This window comes from Pan troglodytes, chromosome 3 (assembly GCF_028858775.2).
Source record: "Pan troglodytes isolate AG18354 chromosome 3, NHGRI_mPanTro3-v2.0_pri, whole genome shotgun sequence".
NCBI lineage: Eukaryota > Metazoa > Chordata > Mammalia > Primates > Hominidae > Pan > Pan troglodytes.
Window position 1 is genome coordinate 140,989,090 of NC_072401.2, and position 17,602 is coordinate 141,006,691.

The 17,602-nt window shown below is 39.9% G+C and overlaps 1 protein-coding gene across 1 annotated transcript in view; it reads right to left on the bottom strand.

Moving 5' to 3' along the window:
* The window catches only part of SETD7 (SET domain containing 7, histone lysine methyltransferase), a 51,049-nt gene that overhangs the window by 25,037 nt on the left and 8,410 nt on the right, over positions 1 to 17,602 (bottom strand). The window contains exons 2-3 of the mRNA XM_016952242.4: positions 15,849 to 15,978; positions 2,104 to 2,305 (exon numbers count right to left, since the gene is read on the bottom strand). Coding sequence (XP_016807731.1) covers positions 2,104 to 2,305; positions 15,849 to 15,978 — 332 coding nt within the window. The remainder of the gene's footprint in view (positions 1 to 2,103; positions 2,306 to 15,848; positions 15,979 to 17,602) is intronic.

The window sequence follows — 17,602 nt, forward strand, 5'->3', positions numbered from 1 at the left end:
GTCTGACACCTACTGACACCCATTTCTCTACTGGGTAGGGGTTAAGAGGACAAAGGCTGCTTTTCTGCTCACCAATGCTCCTTCCTAAGGCAGAGTCTTCTTTGAGATTTAATATGATAATCAAGGCTAAAGGTTAAAATGTAGCTATATTTTTGGTTTTCAAAATGCAACCACGTTGAGCGAGGCCAATCCATTCACCAATCTTGGCGCATCTTTGATCCCATCTAGGGACTTTCATTGACTATGTCACAAGTAAAATGACAGGTAGTAGGAGAATCTAGTAATCCAACACTTTGCCTGCTTCCTATACTCATCTCTATGTAGAGAGTTCCACTTCCCCTGACTTCAAGATGCACGGTCACATCAGCAGCGCCCCAGCACTGGGCAGCAAGATGCCCACTCTGGCTACTCACGAGGCCAGGTTTCGGTCCTCCTACCCTGGGCAGCACCTCCACCGCTTCTGATCTTTCTGCTTCTCTTCTCCTAAGCAGTACATGTTACAACTTTTGATCTATCACGGATCCTACCAAGAGGATATTTAAACGCTTTAGCAATTCTTAGAAAATGTTTTACAACATTCTTTTCTTATGCCCTATTCCTAGATTATAACTTATTTTTTAAGAACAATGATGTGTAAGTGGATTTAGCTGGGGTTACTTTTCTTGTTATATATATGTAACTGATCATTTCTTTTTATTAGCACTTTTTAATCATAAGGTTTCAGAGTAAAAAATATATTTTCATCTTGGTGTGGTGGCTTGCACCTGTAACCCCAGCACTTTGGGAGGCCGAGGCAAGGAAATCATCTGAGGTCGGGAGTTTGAGACCAGTGCCTGGTCAACATGGTGAAACCCCATCTTTACTAAAAATACAAAAAAATTAGCCGGGCGTGGTGGCCTGTGCCTGCAATCCCAGCTACTTGGGAGGCTGAGGCAGAAGAATCACTTGAACCCAGGAGGCGGAGGTTGCAGTAAGCCGACATGGCACCACTGCACCTCATCCTGGGCAACAGAGCGAGACTCTGTCTCAAAACAAAAAAAGAGTATTTTGACTTAAGTTATGAACAAAATAAAATATTAAGCAAAATATTTTCTAGCCAGTTGCAATGGCTCATGCCTGTAATTTCAGCATTTCAGGAGGCCAAGGCAGGTGGATTGCTTGAGCCCAGGAGTTCAAGACTAGGTTTTAGAGAAACTCTGTCTCTAAAAAGAAAACACAAAAATATTAGCCAGATGTGATGACATAGGCCTGTAATCCCAGCTACTAAGGAGGCTGAGGTGGGAAGATGGCTTGAGTCTGGGAGATGGAGGTTGTAGTGAGCCAAGATCGTGCCACTGCACTCCAGCCTGGGCAACAGAACAAGACCCTGTCTCAATAAATAAAAAATAAAATAAAATAAAGATAAAGTGTTTTCTAAGGTGTATTTTCTGAAACATTTTCTGGAAATTCAGTAACAACAGATGGGACATTTGAAATGCAAACAAAAATTAGAGCATTAATTTCCAACCATGGGTTCTGCCATATCTTTTTACTTTAATAGACTCCAGAAATATCATAAAATGCTATCAAATACTCAAAGGTAAGTTAATTTTAATCACCTTAATTTAAACAATATAAACCATAAAATACCTTAAAAAGCAGTTAGTGGAATTGTAGAATCAAGTAACAACAGTGCAGTAAGCTCCCCCAAATTAAAAATTGCTGGACTGGTTTTTACATATGAGAAACAGGGAATAAAACTAATAGCAACAGTGAAATTTTCCACTATCTCCCTCTATGTGCCAAAAGAATTAAAAGCAATATATTTTGCCTTTATTAGTGATACAATAAAACCAATTTGTCTCAATTTGTTTTAATCATGATTAATTACTCCTTTCCAAAACAACGCTGAAAAATAATTAATAATGGATTCAAGGGCCAACAATCTAAGCCAATAGTGAGTAACAGTGAGAGGGCATGCCTCATAAACTCTTGGCGTCAGCTGTGGTGACTCTCAGGTTTCACAGCTCCCAAGTTCTAACACAGAATACATTTTACTCTTCATTGTGAAGAACCACACACAGTATGTTACTTTCCAGCAGAGTGAACAGTCACACGGCTTACTGGGTAATATATCCAGCACACTCCATGACGAATGTTATCTTTATACTGCCCCTTGAAGATCAGTCTCCCATCTGTGTCATATTCCTGGGCTGGACCGTTCAGCTCTCCGTCTACATACGTGCCCTGGAGAACTCCTCCATCTTCATAAGTGTAAACTCCCTGGCCCTGCAAGGCATCATCCACATAATACCCCTCCAGGGTGCTGTGAGGAAAGGAAAAACAAAAAGGAATAGTCAGACCATGACTTGACTCTCTTAGAAGAAAGGATCATATCCAAGGAACTGCATGCCCAGCTGTGTCAGCCCTGACATGGATTCAGCGCAGCCTCCTAAATTATCATCGACTGCTAGGAAAAGATGCTTCATGGACATGGGTAAGACTGAGAAGAAAGACGGAGATTTAATACCCAATCTCATGGTTCCTGGGAATCCTTTTACTCTGCTGGAGAAAATAGAGAAGAAAAAAGCTACTGATGGAAACTGAGAACAAGTTCACTTGGGTATGTTTTCAGGCAATAGAAATTCTGGTGTTACCTGTTCCACAGGCAAACCATTCATGTCTAATTTCCCTCAAGAGTGCTCCAGAATTCACTGGTAGTTCTCAAGGGTCTTTCAGATGGCTTGTATATAGTAATCTCTAATGACAGAAATGTGGCTTAAAGTGTGTGAATGTCTACACATTTGTTTCAAGTCACTAATGTATTATTTATCAGTAATAGCTGTAATTGGTATCCAGTCAAATGAAATCCCTTCCATCTCCTTGGAAGACATATGGGGATTTATTTAAGTATATCTATATATGTATGTATGTATGTATATCTATGTATATACATACATCCATGATCATGGCCAGTAGGAGCAAGTAAGGAAGACTGAATGCTCCACCCTGCTGATATCATTAGCATCCTGATAGTTTGAGACCCATGGTCCTATACCAGAAGAAAGCTCACAGGGATGCTCACGTGATTTTACCAGCACTTCTCCATCTCTCTCCTTGTAATATATATTTGCAAGTTCAGGAACATGTTTTCATTGTTATCCTCTGAAAGGCCCTATGCAATGAAACTACCCAAAATTCCCTTTAAGTACTAAAATTTGGAATAGGGAAAGACCAACTCAAATTATTTTTAAAATTTAAAATGTAAGAAAATTTTGCAACAAAGACAGCTTGATTATTTTAACATAGGCAGAGAGTATTTATTCATTAATTCAACTAGTAAATTTTTCTTTTCGAGAGAGGATCTTGCTGTATTGCCCAGGCTGGAGTGCAGTGGCATGATCATGGCTCACTGCAGCCTCGACCTCCTGGGGCTCAAGCCATCCTCCCACCTCAGCCTCCCAAGTAGCTGGGACCACAGGTATGTGTCACCATACCTGGTTAATTTTTGTTTTTTTTTTGTAGAGATGAGGTTTTGTCATGGTCTCGAACTCCTGGGCTCAAGGGATCCACCCAACTCAGCCTCCCAGCCACAACTAGTCAACATTTACAGTGTGCCTTCTCAGTAGCAAGCATTGTGTGAGGCTCTAGAGCTGATAAGGAACAAAACAAACACAATGGTATAGGAGAGACTGGCAAGACACACTGTGAACTGGAGCAGATGGGACGCAAAGCGGGCCATCAGGACTTAAGTGGCTGCACCTGACTCTGTCTGGTAACGTCTTGACTTATTTCAATGAACAACTGTGAATGATCTATAATTATTAAATGAAAAGCAGATTCTAAATAATGATAGCTTCTGGTTAAAAGGTAATTATACTATTTGTAGTCTCCCAAGGAGATAAATAGTTTTCTTTCAGTTTTATTTGTACTATCAATGACAAATAGGCTTCCTAAATTCATGAAGAGAATAAAGTGCACTTTAGCATAGCTCTTGCATAAATAATCAAAATTATAAAACAGTGAGGTTGGAAGTAATGAGATTCAACTGTCATTAGACTTCCACAATTAAAAAAAAATCACTGGTGAAGGGTACTAATCAAGTGACATAATGATGTAATTTATGTAGTGCAAGAAACTATTCATTTATCTTCATTTTTAGGATTGCCAGGTATAATACAGGATTCCCAGCTAAGTTTGAATTTCAGATAAACAACAAATAATTTTTTAGTTTATGAATGTCCCAAATAGTGAATGGGATATAATTATACTTACATTTTTTTGTTGAGCAAATTCCAATTTAACTGGGTGTCCTGGATTTAACTAGATTTTTATTTGCTCATCCTGGCAACCCTATTGACTTTGGATTCTCAGCAGCATTCAAAATGTTCCTGTGTGAGTTTGGGTAGAATATTACTCCCTGACAGACTAGTCTGCCAATATTTCTCAGGGTTATGATCAAATCTACAAGACACGGGTCTTGCAAATCAGACAAAAAATAATATGGACTTGCAGACATTTCCCCCAACTGTATTCAGTGGCTTGTCCTAACCTCCCTTACCCATGGAGCCCATCGTCCCATCTATCAGAGTACGAAGAACAAACTGCTATTTCCCTCTTAGCCCAACTGACTCAAAGTACACAAATGCAAATTCTTAAGGCATTGGAAAGCAAATCTTACTGCGTTATTTTTTCAGCCATCTGCTTGAGGCCACAGCTTAGCTTTCTTGGCAACTTTTAATAGTAAGTTAGATGAAATCTGATGACAAAAGAGGGTATATTATACACATAAACTGGGTTCTCCAGGGTGATAAAAGTGATGTTTTTAAAATCCTCTGTCATTGAGGAAATAAAATATACGTTTCTTAGACTGGCATTCAAGGCACTACCTTTCTCTCTAACTGTTCTTTCCAGAGGAGGCTGGCAAACTATGGCCTGCCGACTGTTTTTGTAAATAAAGTTTTACTGGAACAAAGCCATGCATGTTCCTTTCTACATCATCTATGGCTGCTTTCATACTACAACAGCAGTGTTGAATTGCTGCAGCAGAGACCGTATGTGGCCCACAGAGCCTCGATTTTACTCTCACCACATACAGAAAAAGTTTGCTAATCCCTGCTCTAAAAAGCTCTGCTCATATCGAAAGTTTACTCACTGACCTTTATTTAGCTTAGCTTCCACACTATATTTTTCCTTGCTTTCCATAAAACATATGTGAGCAAACTTTTAAAATCCTTAAGGCCAGCCAGGGGGAAAAAAAGTTATGATTTTTTTTTCTTTTCTTTTTCTTCATTGAAAACAAAAATAATCATGGACTAATAATGAATACTCTGAAATCTCTGGCATTTTTCTATCAAAAAAGAAAGAAGCCAATGGGTGCAGTGGCTCATGACTGTAATCCCAGCACTTTGGGAGGCCAAGGTAGGTGGATCACTTGAGGCCAGGAGTTTAAGACTAGCCTGGCCAACATGGTGAAACCCCAGCTCTACTAAAAATACAAAAATTAGCCAGGGGTGGTAGCACGTGCTTGTAATCACAGCTACTCAGGAGGGTGAGGCGCAAGAATCACTTGAACCCAGGAGGCAGAGGTTGCAGTGAGCTGAAATTGTGCCACTGCACTCCAGCCTGGGTGACAGCAAGACTCTGTCTTAAAAAAAAAATAGACTGGGCATGGTGGTTCACGCCTGTAATCCCAGCCCTTGGAGGCCGAGGCAGGAGGATCACCTGAGGTCAGGAATTTGAAACTAGCCTGGCCAACATGGTGAAACCCTGTCTCTACTAAAAATACAAAAATTAGCCGGACATGGTGGCAGGCACCTGTAACCACAGCTACTCGAAAGGCTGAGGCACGAGAATCGCTTGAGCCCAGGAGGCAGAGGTTGCAGTGAGCCGAAATTGCACCACTGCAATCTTTTTTATTTTTTATTTTTTTGAGATGGAGTTTCACTCTTGTTGCCCAGGCTGGAGTGCAATGGCACAATCTTGGCTCACTGCAACCTCTGCCTCCTAGGTTCAAGTGATTCTCCTGCCTCAGCCTCCCAAATAGCTGGGATTACAGGCATGCGCCAACACGCCCGGCTAATTTTGTATTTTTAGTAGAGACGGGGTTTCTTCATGTTGGTCAGGCTGTTCTTGAACTCCTGACCTCAAGTGATCTGCCCACCTCGGCCTCCCAAAGTGCTGGGATTACAGGTGTGAGCCACCGCGCCTGGCTGCACCACTGCCCTCTAACCTGGGCAACAGAGCGAGACTTGTATCCATTAAAATGTTAATATCAGGTCATATTTGAAAAGTGGGTACATAGAAATAGCCTTCTAATGTTTCTTGGTGAAATTGGATTGAGAGCTGGGTTTCAGAGCAAGTCTGCTGGTCACTGTGTTAAACAGAGCCTACTCATCATCCGCGGGGAACCTTGTTTTCCTACAAAGTAAATCTATCCTGATCTTGGCAGCCCTGCCATGCACATTATTCATCAGAGCCTAGGCATGTACTATTACAGAACACTCCATGTCTTTATCGATGTTAAATTTACGTGTCCTATTTCTCTAACTAGATTGTAAGCCCTTTATGGGAACAAATTAGGAAACATGCATCCACGTATCCCCCCCAACATATAAACTTCATGTTGATAATTCCTAAGCAAAAGAATAGAAATGGAAACTGGAATCATTTTGCATTGAGAAGAGAAGATTGAGAAGGAACGTAACAGTGTTATTCAAGTGCAGGGAGCATTCTTATGTGAATTCGATATGCATACAGGCTGTACGTGAGGAAAGTTTCTTAAACTTCCTATGCTTCACTTCTTCATTTGTAAACTGGACTACTCAGAGTGTTGTTATAACGGTTAAATGGGTTAATATATATCAAATGCTTAGAATATGGCCTGGCACATAGTGATTGCTTAAATAAAGAACAGCTATTATTATTAAACATGCATATTCATGTGTATGATGGCAAGCTTTCTACTAAAAAACTGGGTTTAAAAAGCATCATCATCAAAAAAGCATCATCAAAGAAACAGTTATGAAACACTGAAATAAAGAAATTTATAAAACTGCATTAAATCTATTTTTAAAGAACAAGCAAGAAAAATTCCTATCTGCAGTAATTTATGAGTGATCCAATTGACTGGAAGAAAATAAATGCCTCTAAAAAAAAGCAATATGTGTTCATTGTAAAACAAACACATAAAAAGCAATTCAAGCAATACTAAGATGCAGAAAGTAGAAATTCTCAGTCCTCTTCCCCAATTTCACATACAGTATTTAAGACTTTTTCATTTCTTTTTTTTAAGATGAAGTCTTGCTGTCGCCTAGGCTGGAATACAGTGGTGCAATCTTGGCTCGCTGCAACCTCCACCTCCTGGGTTCAAGCAATTCTCCTGCCTCAGCCTCCTGAGTAGCTGGGATTACAGGTGTGTTCCACCAAGCCTGGTTAATGTTTGTATTTTTAGTAGAGATGGCGTTTCACCATGTTGGCTAAGCTGGTCTCGAACTCCTGACCTCAAGTGATCCACCCGCCTCAGCCTGTGCTAGGATTACAGGTGTGAGCCACCGCTCCTGGCCACTCTTTTCATTTCTATACCATGCATTTTCCTACCTTCTGTTTTTGTTATTTTAATAAAAATGGGATCTTACTATACATAATATTCTTAACATGCTTAACTTGTATTTTCTTAAAGTTCCTTTCAACATCTTGGCAAATTCTTTAGTATGTTAAGAAATTACAAAAATGGTCTTGCAATTGTTTGATTTTTCTGGTACCATCATCTGAATCAAACAACTGGAAAATGTTGAGGAAATTAAAACATAAATTTTAATTAAATTTCTTTTTCTGCACATAGATCAATTTTGCCTGTTTTATCCAACCTCTTGTACTTGACAGTTAAATTTCGAGAAATCAGTTAAGAAATCTAACTTACAAAGAAATGGAGAAATTTTATAGTTGTTTTCCTAGACTTACATATCTGCATTTTATTCAGATATTGCTGTATTTTCATTAAAAATTCCTGTTAGTATTTGAATATAGAAAACTGTTCTTAGAGACTTAACAGTTTTGGCTTTTCTTCATGGTTCTGGGGTCTAGGTTTTGGACTTTCCGCCTCCTGGGGCCTAAATTCTGTTCCCTTCCTTCCACTGTGTTCCCTTCCTTTTGTCAGCCATAGCAATACAATAACTGAGAGGAAATTTAAAAAATGAATAATCACTCCTTAAACTCCCATCTCTAACCAAATTGAATTGTGACCCTTAGTATATACATTATTTTAGGAATTATTTTATATGACAATATATATTATCTTTTGAAACACTGCAAACTAAGCAAAGAGCAGCAACAAGGAGATCCAACCCATCTGCTAGAACTATTTCCAGCCAGAAACTTCAACTTCTCCCAAGGTGTTGGAGCAAGTTTGATGGAGAACTCTAATGCTTCCATATAATATAATGTACTGTGTATATTTGAAGGTTTTCTTTTTCTATCCTTTAAGAAAAGATCTATGAGTCTACTATAGATCTAATTATTACAAAGCCTCAAAGTAACAGTAAAATATTTGAAGAGTGAATAATGAAATTTAGTTTTGCTTTCTAAAAACAAACCTCAAGAAAACTTTCTGCTATGGACTAAATGTTTGTGTCTCCCCAAATTCCTGTGTTGAACTCCTAACACCCAATATGATGGTATTAAGAGGTGGGGCCTTTGGGAGGTAATTTGGTCCCAAGGGCAGAGCCCTCTTGAATGGGATTAATGCCCTTATAAAAAGACATTAGAAAGCTTGTTTTCTCTCCCTTTACTTTCCACCATGTGAGGATATCAGGAGAAGATGGACATCTACAAACCAGGAAGTGGGCCCTCGACAGACACAAAGTGTACCGGTGCCCTGATCTTGGACTTCACACCCTCCAGAACTGTGAGAAATAAATTTCTGTTGTCTAAGCCACCCAGTCTATGGAATTTGTTATAGCAGCCCAAACTAAGACACTCTCCTAATAATTATTAATTAATAATAATAGTAACAACAACAATGATAAAATAATCCATCTTTTCCCCTAAGCACCTTCTGAGTGTCCTACACTTTAAGGGTCTTTACAGGTTTTCTCATTCAATCACAGCAATCCTGAAAAGCAGGTATAATTATCTCCATTTTACAAGTTAAGTAAATGGAAGTTCAGGGAGGCCAAATAGCTAGAACAGAATTCTTCTGAATTGATTCCTCAGGAAAACCTTCTGTCAATCTTCCAAGCTCTTCCCAAGTTGTTAAGGCCCCTACAAGAACATAACTGAATTCACTCCAGAACTCCTTTTAACATTTCACAACTATGGCTGATGAGTAACTTCAAGGAAAATTAAAGAATGGAATAAAGGCAGTCAGGCCCACAGCTATTTCCCTGTTTCAAGTTGGAAGATGGTAGCAGATGTAGTGAAAAAGAGGGTTGGTTCTAGAATTGAATTCGCTTTGGTGTGAGTCTCAGCTCCAATCATTTTTAACTAGGTCACCTGGGGCAAGTTATTTAGCCACTCTGTGCCTTAGTTTCTTTGTATGTCAAATGGGATTATAAAACCCACCTCCCAGACTGTTATGAAGACCACGTGTCCAGTGTTGAAGAAATGGTAGTTATTCAATGTTACCCATTTCATTTGCACTCTCTTCTTGCATGTCACAAAAATTTTTGGCCTCAATCAGAACTGTTTGTTGGAATACAGATGAATATATTTGCTGGGTCTGGTTCCAACAAAAGCTAAAGGACTGTCAGGAACACAAAAGAAACTTTTGCCGCATGTGGGAGGTTGGAATGCATGACTTCAGAAGTCCGATCCAACTCCAATTTCTCTGAATTGTGATCAAGCACTTTCTGAAAACTAAACACAAGAAATCCTGCATAGACTTGACACCTGGAGAATGCCATCCTTTCTCAGTGGCTCATCAGACGGGTGACCTTGCTTAGGTTATTTGGCCAGTGATAAATTACACGGAGCCCTTTTGGCAAATGTAGCCAATCAACATCAGAAAAGGACTTGGGCACAGGAGAAAGAAGCCGTGGAGTAGTAAATCCTTTAAAATCAAATTGGCATGTGAAAGAGAGGCATCAACAATATAAACAAATAAAGCTGAATGAATGACCTCATCTCCACCTCATAATTAGGCTAAAAACCACATGACCCTAATATTCCATAGCCCCCGCAAAGCCAATCTGAAGAAACATCTCCTTCTTGTTCACCATTCTAGGATTGTGAAAAGTCTTGCCTTTAGGTTCATAAATCATGGTCAAAATAGAACAATTAAAGAAAGATACATGAAAATAAACATCCAGAATCGAGGATTAGTATAAAAATTAGAGATGTGTGTATCAAAGTATTTTGAACACTACACGTTTTCATCACACCCCATGGTACTCCAGCAAATCCACTGGTGCCAGACAGACTCCAGATCCACACCAACAAAGCCTCAAGATTCCTGTCACCACGCTGCATAAATTCCTTTATCTCGGGACCGAGTGGATGTAAAGAAGTCCCAGTTACTGAATCTCAGGATAATTTCTTCTTCCCTTTTAATAGAGGAGGCGGGAATGGACACAATAGCTGCTTTAAAAACAATTTTTAAAATAAGGTTATGTTCTCATTCATTCCTTATTTGTAGGGCAAACCATCTGGTAAAGCATGAGTATTCTGATTTTAGGTTTCTGACTTAATAAGCTGGTTGTAGTAACTTAGCTTTTCTCTTCCACATTTTGTCATATAATGAAGAAAAGACTAAGTATTATGATCTCAAAACTAGCAAACATTCTGAATCTGAGACAGTTGTGAACAGGTAAACAATGTACATTTTTGCTATTTAAACTGATTTAGAAATAGATAGCTATTTCTTCCATATGTTGAAGAGGTATCTGCACTCCCATGTTTATTGCACTATTCACAACAGCCAAGATATGAAATCAACCCAAGTTTCCATTAACAGATGAATGGATAAAGAAAATGTGGTATATACGTACACAATGGTATACTATTCAGCATAAAAACAAAATGAAATCCTGTCATTTGTGACAATATGAATGATCCTAGAGGACATCATGTAAAGTGAAATAAGCCAAGCACAAAAGGACAAATACTGCATGATCTCATTTGTATGTGGGGAATCTGAAAAAGCTGATCTTACAGAAGTAGAGAACAGAACAGTGGTTAACAGAGGCTGGGGAGTAGAAGACAGGAGGGAAGGATGGGGAGAGGTTGGTCAACAGGTACAAAGTTACAGTTAGATAGCAAGAATAAGTTCTGGTGTTCTATTACATAACAGGGTGACTACGGTCAACAGTAATACATTGTATACTTCAAAATAGCTAGAAGAAGGGATTTTGAATGTTCTCACCAGAAAGAAATGATGAATCTTTGAGGTGATGGATATGCTAATTACCCTGATTGATCATTACACAATGTGTTTATGTATCAAAATCACACTTTACCCCAGAAAAATGGAGAATTATGTGTCAATTACAACAAAACTTTAAAAATGGCTATTTCTATATTTTACCTTGAATATGTTTAGTTAAGATGTGCAAATTCTCTGCCAATAGTAATTACTTCTATGGCATGGGTTGGGGTTAAAAAAAAGCGGGGGGGAGCACTTTCACATTTCTGAATTTCCTGAAGTTTTGTTTTATTCCACTAAGCATTTGTTATGTTTGCAATTTAAAAATAAAATAAAATATTCTGCTTCTATTTACAAATTTGGTTTTAAAATTTCACAGGGCTATTTTTCCTAGTTATCTGGATATTTGAAATTCTTATTCAGATTTATCTCATTCGATGTCAAGGGAAACACTGATTCTATAATTTTCTTGATATGTTTATATTTGTTTGGATACTTCTCATAAATCATATTCTGGGGTTCAGTTTTCATATAAAATTAGAATATTTAGGCCAAGTCTTCCGTTACTACACTGTGATTTTCCTTGTCTCTTTCCTTGTCGGAACATGGGTTCCCACAATTTCAGACAAACTCTTTGATGGGGACACAAATCAGCATAACAGGTTTCAACAACTTTCTTCAATACAAAGTTTTTGTCTCCTCGCTTGTTATTCAAAACCTAATGCCAGCCTTTCTTAAGGAATTTTTCCAGACCAAAGGTTGATGACTGACAATAAAGGCAAAGCATTCCCACTTAATTTTACCCAACACATCAAGCTCTAAAAGCCGGGGATGGGAACAGGGAGAAAAAGTAATAGACAAATATAAATAAAAACTGCTTCATGTAGAAACAACTGACTTATCCATAATCAAATCCCACATCTGCCTTAGAAAACCCTGCTAGATTCTCGACCTTTTATTCAGTTGTAAGACTCTCTTACTAATTTTTACAGCAAATCCTTTTAGCAGATGTCTCGTAACATGATCAGTATTTGGGTTTAAGAAGATGAGGACGACCTTTTGAGATCCTGTCACCACACTGTTCCATCATGTGTAATAAAACCAATGATACTGACATCTTCCCCTTAAGGTATTAACTCCCATCTATCTGAAGATAACCAAGATAATCTCTTGAGGTCCTCGCTAACACTATTTTTCCTTGATTCTATTTAATCAACATCTCCACTGGTGTTTGAGTGGTAGATATAAAAATTAGTGAATTGGGTGGGCGTAGTGGCTCACACCCGTAATCCCAGCACTTTGGAAGGCCAAGGCGGGCGGATCACGAGGTCAGGAGATCAAGACCATCCTGGCTAACAAGGTGAAACCCCGTCTCTACTAAAAAAATGCAAAAAAAAAAAAAAAAAAAAAATTAGCCGGGCGTGGTGGTGGGCGCCTGTAGTCCCAGCTACTCAGGAGGCTGAGGCAGGAGAATGGTGTGAACCCAGGAGGCGGAGCTTGCAGTGAGCCGAGATCGTGCCACTGCACTCCAGCCTGGGAGACAGTGCAAGACTCCATCTCAAACAAACAAACAAACAAAAATTAGTGAATTGGTTAGGCTGGGCACAATGGCTCACGCCTGTAACCCCAGCACTTGAGAGGCTGAGGCAGGTGGATCACTTGAGCTCAGGAGTTTGAGACCAGCCTGGGCAACATGGCAAAACTCCATCTCTATAAAAAATACAAAACGAATTAGCCTGGTGTGGTGGCATGCACCTGTAGTCACAGCTACTCAGGAAGCTGAGGTGGGAGGATCACCCGAGTCCAGGGAGGTTGAAGCTGCAGTGAGCTGTGATCATGGCACTGCACTCCAGCCTGGGCAATGGAGTGATAACCCATCTAAAATAAAATAAAATAAAATAAAATAAAATAAAATAAAATAAAATAAAAAGAATGGTGAATTCGTGCCTCAAAAGGAAAAAAAAAATCAATGAATGTATTTCTAGCCTATAGATAGTTACTGGGCTAGTGCTGCCACTTGGCCCGGTGCTTCAGCTTGTTCATATCATGACACACCTGCAAATTAATGCATTTGTCTGACACACTGGGGTAAGCGGATGAAGCTGTTTGGGGCTAGAAGTTACTAGCTGGATATGAGAAGACAGGTGCCCAGGAAGTCTCAGGCCCCACTTTGCTATCTTACCCTAGGGCTGAGGGGATCAGCATCTTGAAGCTAACAAGTAGCTCATTCTCGGCACACTGGTTCAGAATTTTAGTCTAGCCCATCAGTACTCTGTGTATCAGCCCCATAAAGCAAGCAGGTAACCAACACCAAATTCAAACAAATCTGCTGGACTGTTTTCCCAAAGAGTCAATCAGTTACTGGCTATCATCATCAAACTACCAGATTTAAAGTGTGTGTGTGTGTGTGTGTGTGTGTGTGTGTGTGGAGGGGGAGGCGGCGGGGGGGTGTTCTGGGTGAATTCTACCCTCTCTTTCAGCTCCCACTCTCACTTAGCAAGGACTTCTTTTTAGTATCAAATTAAGAGAAAGTGCTATGAAGCATAAAAGATGTAATAGACACAGATTCTGCCCTCAAGGAAACCTCTGTCCTTGGAGATGAAGGAGACATTTACATAAATATGTACTTGTTGAATGAATAAAAAAATTTGCAGAATAAGGTTAAAAGTGACACTTTTCAGAAAAAAGAGCTATAAAAAAATTGCAGTGGAAATGGGGCAGGAAAAGTTTCCCTCTGGATAGGTTAAAGGAGTCATAGGAAAGAAAAGCAGTGATACCAACTTTTTTTTTTGAAACAGGGTCTTGCTCTGTCACCCAGGCTGGAGTGCTCAAGCAATCTTCCTGCCTCAGCTCCCCAGCAGCTGGGACCACAGTTCCCAAGGTCTCTACACCTGGTGGCAGAGACAGGGTCTCACTATGTTGCCCTGGTCAGTTCTCAAATTCCCGGGCTCAAACAATCCTCCTACCTCAGCCTCCCAAAGTGCTGGGATTACAGATGTGAGCCAACATGCCCAGGCCAATACCAACATACTGAAATGGGCCTCTATGGCACTCAAGTATCCACCCAAAAGAAAGGAAGTAAAATATCTGACAATTTAAAATTTACAGTTTGTAAGCAAAACTCTGCTTTACAAAAAGGTGGGGTTGGGGGCAACGGGAAAATGAAGGTTGGAATTATAATTAAAATGAAATTTTACAAAAGTTATTTAGAGGGTTTTTATTGCTGTTCTCACCCCTCATTGCATCAGATCATTGAGAGCCTGAGAAATGTTACCCCCTTTAAAACAAGGCACTTTGCCTGCAGAAAAGGGATTCTGGGTCACATACCAGTCCCTGACATCACCCTTCAGTTGTCAGCTTAGACATTTTCTTTCCCAAAGGAAGCTCTGGCCTATTACCAATGTCAGGAGTTTAGTAAGTGGTGCGGTATCCTACAGAATCCTATAACCTGCTTTGGTGAAGTCAGTTTCCATTTTACCCAACCAACGGGTCTGAAAATAGCTAGCCCTTTTGCGGCTCTGAATTCCACTAAATGCTTGAGAAATTCACACGGTCACTCTTTGCTCCTGAAGCTGACAGGGCCTAAAAGTCATTGTTGGGAAGCTGGGCCTGGGCAACCCCATCTCTTCTTGAAAGAAAAACGCCCTATAGTCATTCCTATCTATCACAAGCGAGTAAGGAGCCTCTCCCTCTCAGTGTCCTCAGACAGGGGATGAGAGTAAAATAAAAGAAATCCTGTTGTGAAAAATACTGTAACTAGAGGTACACTGTGGAAAATCATAGTTCTGACATTAGTATTAAATTATCACACAAAAAGACCAACTATCCCAAAGACAGGCATTTAAAAAATTGAAGTCTAGAGAGTTGCCCTCTTGTGTGTACCTGTTTATGTCTTATTACTGGGACTGCAATGATGTGGCTTTGAAGAACTTTGCCAAGCATTTTTTCATCAATCTCATGAGGAGAGGCAACAAGCTGAGAAACCGATGAAGCAGAAGAACCAACAAGGTGGCAGAATCTTGCTTCGGGGTACTAAGATGCCAGACCGTGACATCTGGGAGAGTGTGCTGAACGCAATAGAGTGTGTGTGACCCTTGGAAAAAAGTGTGAATCTGACTTTACTGGAACTGTGCAAACTGGCCACAGACAAAAACGATCCCCACTTGTGTGACTTCAGGGAGATGCGCTACCGGAATGATCAAGTGAAATCCATCAAAGAATTGGGTGACCATGTAACCAACTTATGCAAGATGGGGGCCCCCAAATCTGGTATCTTTTGGCCAAGCACACTCTGGGAGACAGTGATGACAAGAGCTAAGCCTTAGGCTGGCTTCCCCATAACCACAGGGTGACTTCGCCAGTCACCAAAGCAGTGCCTACAGGTAGGGGTTAATTTTACACATTGAATAAATTGTAGAAAAACTTCCACTTGAATTCTTTCGTTTGTATTAGTCCTTAACATAAAATAATTTGGTACCCCCAAAGAACAAAATAAAACTGTGAGTGCTACCTGCCATCAAAGAAGAAGAACTTCCCCCGTCCGTTCTTTTCTCCGTGAACAAAGTTCCCCTCAAATCTGTCTGTGGAGGAGTAGGTGACTGTGCAGAACCCGTGCGGTAATCCGTCATCATCCAGGTGCCCTGGAGAAAGGGAACCACAAGACAAACCTTAACATCTTCAGTGCTCCTCCCATCTGACGTCTAAGCATTCAGATGCTGCCAGACAAGTCCCCCACCCAACTCCCCTCCAGCTGCCAAAGGGTCCCCTCCCTGGAAAGAAAGGGTAGTCAGCGTGCAAAGGTTTCTCACCTCATCGGCACCAGCAGTACCAAATTGATTGTTATGTACACTTTGTGAACTGATAGGTCCAGAACAGACTTAGACACATTCCAGAATATGAACTTTAAATAAGCTTGCTTTTTACCTGGAACTGAGAGTCATTATCAGTAATATTATCTGCAGGGCATGTCACAATTTACCAAGTACTCTCCCGAGAGTCCTCATATTTGGAATTGATGCCTCCAATCTCTCATGCTTAACTGAAGTGTGGTTGAGATTCCACTGTTTTATAGTCAATTGCCACATACACAGTCTTTGGAATAAATTATCTAATTCTAGAACATTAAGTATGCAATATGATTTTATACATCATTCTATAACATGATGTGGAGGACTGCTAGCCAGTCTGAAAATCTCACTGTTATTGTTATATTCACACAAGGAACAGTGTCATATCTTTAAAACTGCCCTAAGATTTATATAGCTCATTGTACAAACACAGAAACCCAGAGTCCTTCTCACCTTAAACTTAAGCTTAACCTTAAACCTACTGGTTTACTTTACAAAATCTTTCAGCTTTGAATGTTTAGTAATAACCTTATCCTATACCGTCCACCACTGTGTCTCAGAGGGCTTTTGTTTTAAATGGAGGCAGAGTATGCACATGGTCATTTAAGCAATGATTGTGAACATCAGCAGAAGTTATTACATGGACTTTTAAGTCACTGGTTATTCCTAGGTCAAAGATTGGTATAGTTTAATACTGACATTTACAGTCAATGTTTATGCTTTTTATTACTATCTACATGTTTTACAAAACCCAGGAATCACCTTATTGGTGTCTTCCCAATCATTCTGGTGAGCTGATTTTGCAGAGGTGGGTGAAAATGAAGGCAGTAGTTATTCTACTGGCTTTTTCTTGGGGTAACAACCTGGGTCATGGAGAGAAAAGGTATGAAAACATTAAACACTGTGTCTAATGCAGGGACATTAAACATTGAAATGTAGCTTCCAGATGGCTCACAGACATAAAAGGAAACACAAACCATACTACCACAATGAAAGCTTTAGTCTCCTCAAATAATTTATTCTAACATGATAAAAGAATATTAGCCCTTGGAAAAGACGGTAAGTACACACTCTTATAAAGAATAAATATGCGGCCGGGCATGGTGGCTCACGCCTATAATCCCAGCACTTTGGGAGGCTGAGGTGGGTGGATCACCTTAGGTCCAGAGTTTGAGACCAGCCTGGCCAACACAGTGAAACTCCGTCTTTACTAAAAATACAAAAAATTAGCCAGGCATGGTGGCGGACGTCTGTAATCCCAGCTACTCAGGAGGCTGAGGCAGGAGAATCGCTTGAACCCAGGAAGCAGAGGTTGCAGTGAGCCAAGATTGTGCCACTGCACTCCAGCGTGGGCAACAAGAATGAAACTCCATCTCAACAACAACAATAAAAAGAATAAATATGCTCTTTATTTGTA